We start from the raw sequence: 13,165 nt of genomic DNA, 5'->3' as shown, positions 1-13,165 counted from the left end.
GTAGTAGCGTTTAGTGAGGCAGAAAACTTACATTTGCAGGTGTTTTGCTATGCTTGTAGAAATTTTGCCTAAAATAGAAATCAGCTTAAATAAAAGAACAGTTTCATATCCACACATTTCATTTAGAACAAGAAGGAAGACAAATACAGTGTATAGACTTATATTGCATCCATATACGAAGCCAGAGTATGATACTTGTAGCGAGAAAGAAGAAAATAGGCAGAAGCCAGACCGAAGTGGGAAATCATAAGACACTTTCACGTTCTGCAACTATACACAATTCAATATGACCCTACAAGTTTCAGGATTCTTCAACTTAGTGATACTGAGAATGAGAAGCTGCAAGAAGAGCAGCTCCAATTCCAGAGCCATCATTTGCGTGTTCAATAACAACGGTGTGCGAAACTTCATCTCCGAGTAACTCATTGAGGGTGCTCTTCAAACAGGATCTGAATTTGGTGTAGTGCTCAAATAGTCCTCCATCCACGGCTACAACAGTTCTCTGCTTCTCTCCCTCCTTTACCGTGTCTTTTCCCATCTTCTTCAAAATACCCAAGATCCCTGCGGCCGAAAGACGGGCAGCACGTGTTGCAACAATGTTGCAGAGATCTACAACCACTCTTCTTGTTTCAAGGGAAGTATCAGATATCCCAAAGATGTCCTTCAATTTGCTTCCAACCACTCTCAAATCTGCGGATGTATCATGATGCATGGCACACATTTCAGGAGTCCTCAAAACGAATCGAGTCCTAAGTTTTGGTGGAACAATATCACCAAAAAATCCAGCCTCTTCAGACATTTTGCAGAGGACTCTACGCACAATATCCCCCAAGTACATCCCAGAAATAATCTTTTCAAAAATCTGCTCACCAACATTAAGACTGTCCTGGTCCAAAGCCTGATCGTATTTAGTTACAGGAAGGTGCGATGACTGGAAGTTACCCCACTCTGTGTTGATTACCATCTCTCCTGATTTAGGCAGGAGACCATGTGCACGCTCTGCATATGCTGCGTTTGTTCCAGTTCCCAAAATAACTGCAGCTGCAACATCATTATTGAAGTATTTGCCTCCAGCTAATGTACCAATTGTGTCATTCACCAGAGCTGCAACACACATGTCAATCCCCTGTCCGTCTAAGGCCTTAGTCAGTTCTACCACCACATCTTTATCAACCGCATCATCAATGGAGAAACCCTTAGTCCACCTAATTAGGGTTCCAGATGAGATCGATAACTGCTTGACAGGGAATGAAAAGGTGAAACCCAATTCCCTCTGACTACCAGGACGGAGGAAAAACCCTTCTCCTTCTGTTGATATAAATCTTGCCAGTTCTTTCGCAATGAAATCAAATAGTTCACCTGAAGTGGCAGTCATCAGTTCAGCAGGAATTGAGACTTCCGCAAATTCTTGTTTAGCAACACGCCCATCTCTTCCAGCCAATTGCACACGCAATACGCGGAAGTTTGTGCCGCCAAGATCTAAAGCATAAAATAGGCCATGTTCATCTCCAGTAGGGAGATTATTAACATAGCTATTAAGCATATTAAGCTTGCTACCACCTTCAGAAGCAAGACCAGCATGCATCTCAGCAGTCATAGCATCAGCAACTTCTCTAAGTTGCTCAATTGGTGTAGCGCACTGTTCTCTAAATTCTTTTAATATAGTCATTGCTTTTGTTTCTGAGCTTTTCATCCTATGTGTTTCAATTGATGTAGCTGCAACACAGGCTTCTGCTGCACGAATACGTTTTTGCGTATCACAGACACGCTTCATCAGCTTACTCAAGGTAGTGTTAGGTTGAAGAGTTCCTAGGAAAATTGGCTTGAACCGGGCATTAGCAAAGAGGACACTCGACTGCCAAATCTTCTGATCTTTTTCTCTGAAAATTTTAAGAACTGTCTTTCTGACTTTATTATTAGCAGACTCTTAAAGGAAGAACGTAATTGTAATGTCAAAGATTTGGTTAAAACTTTTTGTATTTATAACATGTTGAAAGACTAGATTTGGAAGCCTTTTCAAAAACCTTCATTTGGATTCATAATTCGGCTCTAAAAGGGAAAACGAAACAACATTGCTAATAGGTTTCCTAATTTCTTGGGGAGTGTACAAATCCAATGCTTATCTTATTAGGATTTTGGTATACCCCGAATCAAATTTGTACCAACATGAGAAGTCTAATGTGCATCCAACGCTATTGACGCTCCAGTGAAACGCACCCGAGCATTAGAGACACTTTGGGCTTTATGATTAAGCAAGTTACCAAAACATAATTCATTCTCCCAGAGGTTATGATGGTGCTGGCCTTGGAAACATGGAACCTAGAACCTTCCTGCAGGATATAAAACTGCATTTGACGACGATTAAGCTGATGGGGAAGAAAAACAAAGACGAGTTTTGGGATTATGAATCCTTTTCTTGTTTACATCTCTGTACTGAAAAATAAAATGACGTTGAAAAATAAAACTGGGAATTAAATTGTGATCAACAATGGCAAAAACTCGAGCTACATAGGAGTAAAACTAAACTGGTATTACAAACGTTCGAGAGCCTGGGTTGAGGAACTTGGTTGAAAGTACGATGTATAAAACAACCATTGATCCCCTTCTTATAATAACCATGAGATAGCTGCACATGATGTATAAAACAACCACTCCACAGCTTTAACCAAAATTAGAGCTTCTGCCTGCTCTAGCTTCCTGGTCCAAGATGAGATTTCAGGTTTGCAAAGCACGCTCCTGCAAAATAATGTAAAATAAGATCCATGCCTGCAACATTAACACTTGGTTGAAAGTACCAAACATCCACAACCAGTAATGTTAAAGATGGTAACAGTTTAAGATGCATGACTACTGCTGTAATGTTGAGAAACCAAAGCTTTGTATTGAGGGGGAAAAATGAATATTATAGGGAAAACAAAGCTGGGAACTACTGAGTCAAGCATACTGGACCTTACATAATGCCATAGACTTACGCAGGAACAAGTAATATCATATGAGCAGGCACGTTTAACAGAAACAAATGCAACAGACCTAATGTCCATTCAAATCAGTGTGCCGAGTTACCAAGCTTTTATGTTTGAGTTATTGATCTCCTTTTTTTTTTGATCAAAAGAGAAGATTTATTAAGAAGATTAAGGATGTACAACAAATCTACCAGAAGTAGATGAATACAAATAAAAGTAATTAAGCAAAGGAACTAGGGATTACATGAAAATAGAGTCCCAGGTAGATAGAACTGAACTCGAGAAGTTTAGGTGGATGCAGTGACCTGCAGCTGCAGCCCATGCCAAGACATATGATTTAGCTTCTTGAATCAGGTCGCCATCTGTTTTATACATGTACTGAGCCTCAAATTTTCTGCAATTCCTTTCCGCCTCCAAATTGTATTAACAACTGCCGCAGGGATTAAACTCCATATATAGTTACCAGAACTTGAGAAGTGGTTGTGGTGCCACATATCTGCCAAGTCATTCATTGCACCAGGCACAACCCAAACCCATCCTGTATTAGGGAGAAGACCGGACCAAATCTTGTATGCGATTTTGCAGTGGAGAAATAAATGGTCTTGTGACTCAACACCAATTCCACACAACACACACGAGTTATACAGATCCATACCTTTGTGTTGGAGCACATCAATGGTATTCAGCTTTCCATGTAGTAGGCACCACATTAAGATGTTGATTTTTGGAGGTATTGATGGCCTCCAAATAAATTGATAAGGAAAGTTATCAACACCAGATTCAGCAATCATCTTTGCATAAAGCGACTTGACTGTGAATATACCCGAGTTCTGAAGCTTCCACCTTCTTGTGTCTGGAAGTGCATCTTGAACAAGAGGATTGTCTCCAATAATAGTCAGTAGGGCAGCATATTCTTCAACCTCTAGGTTTGTGAGAACACGCTTGAATTCAAACTTCCAATTCCCTTCCATCGATATCATGTCGGCTATCGTAACATTTCTGTTTCTTGATAACTTGTATAGATTGGGTGAAACAGTTGCAAGAGGATGTTCTCCACACCAAATATCATTCCAGAAGGCAATGGCACTGCCTGAATGCACAAAGAGTGTTGAATTTTCACTAATTAAACTTGCAGTTCCAGCAATCACACGCCAACATGATACTCCATATGTTTGAGTTATATTCCCGGGCCATTTGGAGAAATCAGTACCATACTTGTATTCACCTATCTTATACGAAAGTTTATTCTTTTTGACACCAAATCTCCAACACCATTTAGCCAATAAAGCTAAATTCATTATCTTGAGATTACAAACACCAAGGCCACCTTTTTCTTTAGTTGCACGAACCAGATCCCAGTTAACCAAGTGTGAGTTCTTTGCACCTTCCTTAAATTCCCACAAAAAAATTACGCATCTTCTTTTCTAGAATCTTAATAACTGAAATAGGTCCCTTGAATAACGAAAAGTAATAAGTGGGTAAAGAAGATAAGATACATTTTAGAAGAGCAAGTTTACCTCCTCTAGATAAAGATATCTTCCTCCAGAGAGATAATCTAGCATCAAACTTCTCTATAATTGGATCCCATATTCTTTTTGAGCCAGACTTTGACCAAGTGGCATCCCCAAATACATAAATGGTAAACAATCAGTTGAACAACCAAATTCTTCCGCCTAAGTAGCTAGGTTAGGAACATCTCCAATAGCAATGAGTCGAGTTTTAGAAGTATTTACCTTTAGACCAGCAATGAATTCAAAACAATGTAGAGCAGAAAACAAGTTATGTAATTCCTCCTTCTTATTATCGACAAAGAAAATAGTGTCATCTGCATAGTGAAGGTGATTGACTATGATACTTATGGGTGAAACAGAGAAGCCACTGAAAAAACTTTGGTTAGACGCTCTATCCATGAATCTAGAAAAGCCTTCCACTGATGTATTGAATAAAAGAGGAGATATCGGACAACCTTGTCGTACACCTCTTGTACTTGTGAAGTAGCCAAATGAAGAACCATTGATAAGTACCGAGAAGGAAGAAGTAGAATAACAGAACCTCAACCAATTACACCATTTTCTACTGAAACCCATTTGATGTAGAACAAATTCGAGATATCTCCAGTTAATTCTATCAAACGCCTTCTCAAGATCAATCTTGCACACAATACCATCATTTCCAGACCTTATTCTAGAATCTACCAATTCATTAGCAATTAAAGTACCATCAATTATTTTCCTGCCTTCAATATATGCACATTGTACCGGGGAAATAAGTTTAACCATAAAAAGTTTCAGCCTTGTATCTAGAACTTTTGCAATGATTTTGTAAACGCTAGTAAGAAGGAAAATAGGTCTACAATCTTTTATAGTTTCAATATGGTCCTTATTTGGTATAAGAGTAATGAAAGTAGAGTTATGTTTAGAATTGATAGTACCTGAAGTGCAAAACTCATTCACAGTACCCATAATGTCTCCCTTGATAAAATTCCAACACTTCTGAAAGAACATAATAGGGAAGCCATATGGACCCGGGGACTTGTCATTAGATAAATCTTTGATAGCATGTAAAACTTTTTATTCAGTGAAATCAGATTCTAAAATATTGGCCTCCGTAGAGGTAATAATATCAAACTCAATTCCCTCTAAATCTGGTTGTATAACTTCTTCTTCGGTAAAAAGATTTTTGTAGTACTCTACGATATGATCTTGCAACCTACCTCTATCAGACACCAATTCATTACCGATATAGAGTTGCCTGATTCTGTTGTATCTTCTTCTAGCTGATGCATTGTCGATAAAGTACGAAGTATTCCGGTCTCCTTCTTTCAACCATTTAGTGTTTGATTTGATCCTCCATGAAGTCTCCTCCATATTTGAAATCTTTTCAAACTCAGCTTTGTGTTGAAGTTGAACAATCCGTTCCTCTTCAGTAAGGATATTATCTTCCGCAAGACCATCAAGTGTTTGTATGTCAGAGAGGATAGCATTCATCTTTGTGTTGGTGTGACCAAAAACTTCTTTGTTCCAGACCTTTAGCTTCTCTTTAAGTGTTTTTAACTTTAGCCAAAGCACAATGCTTGGGTACCTTCAAAACAAAAAGAAAGCCACCAATTTTCTAGTAATTGTAAGAATCCATTCTCCAAGAACCACATAAATTCAAACCTAAAAGGACTAGGTCCCCAGGATGGGTCAGAAATATCTAAGAGGAGTGGGATGTGATCAGAGGTAGGTCTAGCTTTGGATAATTGGGTAACAAAAGGGTAGTGTTGTTCAAATGAAGGGGAGATAAGAAACCTATCTAATCTTCACATGACATGGTTTGCTTTCCCGTTTGACCAGGTGTATCTTGCCCCTTTTAGAGGTAAGTCAATGATGTCATGTTCCAATATAAATTTGTTAAACTTTATTATACTCCTTGTGATCTTCTTGCAATTCTTCTTCTCGTCACATTTGGTTATTGTGTTGAAGTCACCACCAATACACCAAGGAATATTAGACCAATACCTACATACATTATCAAGCTCAATCCAAAAATCAGTTCTCTCGACTGGATTGTTCGGACCATAAACATTTGTAAGCACCCACTTGAAGTTATCAATCTTGTTTGTACAAAAAATTGAAAGAATATATTCACCAACGAGCGAGTCACTAACTTCCACAAAATCTCTATCCCAGAGAATCAACATACCACCAGAGCTTCCTACAGATTGTTGTAAAGTCCAGCCAACATTTTGATACCCACATATCTGCTTAATATCCCAAGACGAACAATCCATCATCTTTGTTTATTGAAGAATTATAATGGGAACCCCGCTCAGCTGAATCATTTTATGTACAACTGTCCTTATACTACTAGAGTTTAGACCCCTAACATTCCAAGTTAGAATCTTAAGACTCATTGAGAACAATACTTACCCCTAGATGCAGCTGATCCTCTTGTTTTTGAAGGAGGGGAGGGAATTATCTCAACCGAGAGACCGAGTCTTTTCAATTCATTCAGGATCTTAAGAGGTATAATCGGTTGCGAGTCACTGTCTAAACACATAATTGAACTTTCATCATTATTGATCTCCTCATACCCTAGCCTCCTAAGGTGGAAAATAAAATAATATATATATATATATATATACACATATTGGTGACATCCCATCGACTTTTGTTTTAAATATGCTGCAATTTAAGATTTAACAGAACCTCAGTATCAAGAGTGGAGGTAGGCATCCAAACATAAGAAGATGACTACATATTTGCTGCCAACAGTTACTGCATCCTTGGTACTCGTGTGTCAGGTGCCTGGACAGAAATGAGCCTTCCAATGGATATGAGAACATAGACTATTTATGTAGGAGTGAAATATCGCACATTCATTAAGTATGCGAAGTAAAGGTCATTTGTCTTAAGCGAGGATTATCACACACGTTAAAATTAGGGTGACGTATTTAATGATGTCAGCATAGTCACGAGTAAAGTGTGATGATCTATGCGAGGGAGTAAAATATGCGAGATTGAGTGTATGTACATGAGCGATTGTAACGCACAGTGATTCCGAAAATAGGGGATCTATTAGATGTCATCCACTGTGTAGTACCCTATATAAGGGGAAGGAATCTGTGTAAAGGGGGGACCTCGAAGGTGAGTGTTAGACAAGAAATTAAGAGAGAGAAATTTTATTTGGAGAGCAAGTAAAGTAATTGTATCATCTTGTAACCAATTAGAGAACTTGGTAAATAATAAAATAATTCCATTATGATTACTTAGAATCTTGTCCAAATTCATAAGGGTGTGGTTGTAGGATTTCATGCAACTACATTTTGGCGCTAGAAACAGCTTGGAGTGGTATATCTTGTTGGTGAATCTGTTTAAAAATAAAGTTTCCAGAATTGAAAAACCTAGAATTTTTCTTTCAACATTTGAGATTTTCATTCGATAATACAAGATAATGGTAAGAATTAGATCTATTGTTAAGTAAGCGGCAGCAGCCAAAAGAAGTAAAATAATTTCCGAACGAAGAAGAGGAGAAATTCATGAGCAATTAGAAGAAGGAGAATGAACAAATCAAAGAAATAATGATCTGAATGGACTACAACGTACACAAGAGCAGAATAATGATATTGATTATGATAGAGTGAGTATTCATACTGCACATACGAACTCTACCGAAGATGAAATACAGTGAACTGGAGATGAAGGAAGGATTGAAGGAAATGAAAAAAATATGACACTTGAAGAACTTAGACAAAGATTGATTGATGAGCGGCAAAGAGAAGATGAAGAGCGTGCGAATTTGATACGACAGAATGATGATTTAAGAGAAGAAAATCTCAGATTACACGAACAAAGATCAAGAAGCGTTACGCGATCAAGATCAAGAACCAACAGAAGTTCATCAAGACAAAGTCGATCAAATCGAAGAAATGCCAGGCGAGAACAAACATAGATAATATCGATGAGGATTTGCAAGAAGATGATAATCTAAAAGATCAACGCGACTAGAGACGCACAGTAAATGGCCGATATGAACAGCAACATGAGAGTCGTCGCAGACAAGAAGATCAAAGGAACAATAGACTTAAAGATGCAATCGCACGTCATCGTACTCATTACGCATCAGATAATGATGGAGAACATGATCCGGAACAAGGGAGAATTTTATTACATGGTAGACAAATGTTGAGGGATCAATATGCACGCGAACAAGAGGAAGAGAGAAACAACGTTGTGCGCGAACGTGTGATATTTGAACGAGAAAGAGTAGAAGAAGAAGAGAAGAAAGAGAGATTTAGGAGGCTATACGTCAGAATAATCATGAGAATAGATTAAGACAATCCAGATTAAAAAGACCTATGCAACAAGATTTAGACCAAACTATGAGCTAAGAAATTCTCAAAGAAATGGCTGAATTGAGAGAAATGATGACTATGCGAAAAAATGGTGGAAGAAGACAGTTAGAGGAAGCAGTAAAGGAAGCTGGGAAGACACCTTTTGCAAGGCAAATTCAAATTGCAATAATACCACCAAAATGCAACTTACCTGTATTCACTAGTATATTTGATGGTAGTACATGTGTAGTACAACACATAAATGCCTATAACCGATCTTTATTGCAGTGGGAAGAAAATGATGTGGTGTTGTGTAAATATTTTCCTGCGAGCTTGACAGGAGAAGCCTTGCATTGGTTTTAAGGATTACCAGTAGGAACTATTAGATCATTTCTTCATCTACAGAACGTCTTCTTAGGACAATATATAAGTAATAATATGTCAAGACCAGGAATTGAGACGACCTTTAGACAGAAAGTTTGCATCATCTAACAACACGATGGAGAACCATGTGTAGTGAAATGGCAAGACGAGTAGATGAACGATTTCTTATACTAGCATTTGTCAATGATTTTTTCCTACAGATTTATTATATACACAGATTTTCAGGATAAAAGATTCCATCATAATGTCGGAGTTGCGTGAATTTCAAGAAGAGTATATTGCAACTGAGGAGAAGCAGAGAGACATGGAATCTTATCCAGTTGCAATGCCTAATGCGAACACTGGAAATGAAAGTTTACTCTCAAGGATGACAAATGATGTTGTGAGTACATCGCAGGGAAACAAGGAAAAAAAGTACAGAAATGGAACAAAAACTGGTAGCAATGGGTAGTGCAGATCAGGATGAACTCGAATGAGAATATAAAGAAGCACAATCCCAAGCTAGAGGAAGAAATAACAAGATTAAAAGAATGGATAATCCCATGGAAGGTTATGGAGGTGAACAACCATATCATAATAAAAGACAAGGAACTAGAAAGGTGGTCTGGGAACAAATAAGTTTGCCAAAGTTGAATACTACAGTAGACAAAGTCTGGGAAGCTGTTATACTAATGGAAGAAATTCCTGAACCACACAACGTAGGAGATGAACCACCACCGGGTAGAAGGAGCAAAGAATTCTGTGTAGATCATCGCTTTCATGGCCACACAACAAGTAATTACAGAATTGTGAGGAAGATCATACTGAGAATGATTGATCAAGGAAAATTGAGCCACTCCTTAGTACAGCAGCCGCAGAATCTACCACCACCACCACCAGGAGGAGATACATATGGTGAGGAAAGAGGAAAGAATACATTTGTAATTGAAGTAGGTGCGAAGGCAAGGAACCTTTATTGCAATTCGATTATACAATCTTTCAAAAATATATAAGATTTTCATGACAAAATCTTAAGTCGTGTATATGCGAGAGATAATGATGGAAGAGAAATTCTTAACCTTGCGAAGATATCACCATTAAAAGATTGGAAAAAGCAAGTCATTTCGTTCAATGCGGAAGAAACACCAGGAGGAGGAGAATTACATGAATGTCCATTAGTGGTGAAGTTGGGAATAAATCCAAAAGCAAAAATAGATGATGATGATGATTATGAAGAAGAAGATGAAGCGAATACTTGGGCTATAAATAGAATACCCATAGATCCTGGGAGTTCTGTTGATATTCTCTTTTATCATACATACAAGACCATGGGAGGAAGGGATGACGAGTTAATTCCTTCAACTTACAAGATTTATGGATTCAATAGAGCTGCGAACAAACCAAAACGAGAAGTCAAAATGAGAATTCCACTGCGAAGCCTGCCAACAGAAATCGTATTTTGTGTTGTTGATGTTGAATAACCATATAATTCTCTGATTGGAAGACCATGGTTGCATAGTATCTTGGGTGTGGCTTCGACATTTCACCAATGCATAAAATTTCCTTTACCACAAGGTCTAGGCATAATAAGAGGAGATACAAATGAAGGTAGAAATTGTTAGGAAATTGATATTGATAAGTGTTAAGAGCGAGAATACAAACGAAGAAATTGGAAGCAACATGCTAAGGATAGTCAAAGGGGTGAAAGATTAATGGTGGATGTAGTGTCTAAATCTGGGAAGATAGACAAGAAGGATTTTGAAGCAGAATCTTCTGCAAATAATAACATCAAGCGAGTCAGGAAGAATACTTCTAAATAAGAAGAGCGAGTTCAGAGGAAAAAGTTGTGTTCTCAGAAGAAAAGTACCATATGCGATGATATTCGCACATGGGAAATTGAATATATCATGCGAAATAATGTTCTGAGAAACATCAATGAACTTAAAGAAATACAAAAGATGACAGGAGCAGATGAGTAATATGAATATCTTTCTTCATGTATGAGAAATCAGTGAGAATTCTATGTATTAGAGTTATACAACTCACACATAAGAATGGAATAAAAAGTTTCTATTTTCATAAGATGATATCATTTTCATGAAGCAAATGTAAGACCTTAAAGTAAGACCTTAGTGTAAGGCAACATAGTATATAACCATAGAAGAGAGGCATCCAACTGTGGCGTGCACCCTAGTTCGCATACATGCAAGAGGAAAAAAGTAAGACCTATCGCACGTCACATTTGGGGAAAACATGATAAGCATGACTAAAGGGAAAGCTACATCGACCCTGGAACTTGAGTCATGGAGATTTGGGATGAGAAAAACGAAAAATCCCATCCAGGAGAGGTGCCTTAAATTTTCAGTCTAAGTTTATCACCTTAGATTGGAAGACCAAGGTGAGAAAGTCTCTCCTAAGGAGTGCAGAAACTCGATCAGGGCGCCGAGGTACACGGTTGATTCAAGAGTGCAGGGGCTTTGGAGCCTATCTTACCATTCTTGACAAATCATGACTATGATGCACTCGGTCCGAAGAAACCCCACTTAGGGTGCGGTCTCGTAACCATAAACCTTATTGGTAAAGGGATAAGAGACTGTGAAATCAACTAGTTGTTGCATTATGGGAGGATCCAACCTTAACCCGGTAGAGGTAAGCTTCCTTGAAGGGGAAACCAGGGGGAATATAAGGACGACACCCTCTATTAGGGAGCTGAATTGTGTCAAAATACGTAAATATCATGAGGCTTTTCACTCATGGGAGTATTAATACTTGTCATATTTACGCACAAGATAAACCTGAAGAGGCAATAATACAAGAAAAAAATAAGGCGAGATCAATGGGTTTATATACTACAGTATAAAGACTTCCTGCGATTTCGCCGCGCAAGAACAAAGAAAATTTTAGGCAACATAAGACCTTTAATTAGGAAGGAAAAATAAGACCTCATGAGAAAAATATGATATAAGTTAACTTTGTTTTGCAGGAATTGATAGAAATAAGTATTTCGCACGATACAAAATATGATTGAAGTAGAAAGCGACAATATGTTCATCAGCCTATCCATCTGTGACAATTAGCAGAGGTAAGAATGGGAATGCAAATATAAAAAGAGTACTATTTGCCCCATTTGGTAGTCTGATGCATGTGCGAAATAGATAGAACTTTGATATTTGCGAATGTGAATATAAGTTAAAGGGAATTTATAATTAAGGGTTGAAAATTAATATTTTAAAGGTATATAATTGTAGAAGACATGAAGATATACAAGAGGCAGAAGAAGGATTTACATGAAGTGAAAAATAATTAATTATCTTCATCATTATGTTCAGCCTCAGAATGATTTCCTTCTTCTTCGTACTCTTCATATTCTTCTTCACTATCAATAATATTAGGAACAACATCGTTGGGAGGAACGTCTGCGAATTTATATGTAGAGAGGAATGCCATTGTCAACACAGACTTTCTTAACTGTTGCATCACGAGCGCGAATGGCATCCTTACCATTATTTGAAAAAGTGAGGATATAATTCGTTTTCAACTGCTTATACTTGGAGTTGCGAGCAGATAACTCTATTGATAACTTCTCGGTTTCTTTAAGACGTATTTTTTCTTTAGCAGCAAGTTGTGTCTTTAACTCTTCAATCTTCTCCAGATACTTCTTTTCTTTATCTGCGAAATATATGCAAAATGGTTAGACTTAAAGGAGATGTCATCTTCAAGAAATGACAAATATGAAAGAAAAGGCAAGTGACCTTCGTGATTGGAAATAATGTCTTTAACCAGCGCAAAATGTTCAGATTGAAGGCTCACATTTACGGCTAAATTTTCCCTAGTATCATTCAGAACTCTAGCAGCCCAACTAAATTCAGCTTCACTTTCTATGAGAAGTCGAGAACGGATTAAGTTTCTTTCCTCAATGAGTGCGAAATTTTTGCTCAAAGCTAAATCACGTTCATTCTGAAATTTAAGGATAGCTTCTTGGAATTTTTCTAATGCTTTCGCACCCTTGAAAGCGACCTCATCT

At 37.7% G+C, this 13,165-nt stretch overlaps 2 protein-coding genes across 2 annotated transcripts; both read right to left on the bottom strand.

Annotated features, from left to right (window-relative positions):
* Positions 1-316: 316 nt before the first annotated feature.
* LOC113315094 (hexokinase-1-like) lies at positions 317-1,693 on the bottom strand. The gene has a single exon (XM_026563411.1). It carries the CDS (start codon positions 1,691-1,693, stop codon positions 317-319), a length of 1,377 nt encoding a protein of 458 aa, XP_026419196.1.
* A 1,620-nt stretch (positions 1,694-3,313) lies between these two features.
* On the bottom strand, positions 3,314-5,425 carry LOC113316434. Its single transcript, XM_026564614.1, has 2 exons — positions 4,697-5,425; positions 3,314-4,351 (listed from the first exon to the last, which is right to left on the bottom strand). Exons 1-2 carry the CDS (start codon positions 5,423-5,425, stop codon positions 3,314-3,316), a joined length of 1,767 nt encoding a protein of 588 aa, XP_026420399.1.
* Positions 5,426-13,165: the final 7,740 nt, after the last annotated feature.

Source organism: Papaver somniferum, chromosome 10 (genome assembly GCF_003573695.1).
Source record: "Papaver somniferum cultivar HN1 chromosome 10, ASM357369v1, whole genome shotgun sequence".
Lineage (NCBI taxonomy): Eukaryota > Viridiplantae > Streptophyta > Magnoliopsida > Ranunculales > Papaveraceae > Papaver > Papaver somniferum.
The sequence above is the reverse complement of the archived record's forward strand: the minus strand, read 5'-3'. Positions and strand labels throughout refer to the sequence as shown.

Coding starts and splice junctions, on each gene's coding strand:
- LOC113315094 (XM_026563411.1), bottom strand. CDS start 1,693: ATGAAAAGCTCAGAAACAAAAGCAATGACTATATTAAAAGAATTTAGA.
- LOC113316434 (XM_026564614.1), bottom strand. CDS start 5,425: ATGGGTACTGTGAATGAGTTTTGCACTTCAGGTACTATCAATTCTAAA. Junction 4,352..4,696: donor AATTCATTGCTGGTCTAAAG/GTAAATACTTCT, acceptor TGGGAATTTAAG/GAAGGTGCAAAGAACTCACA.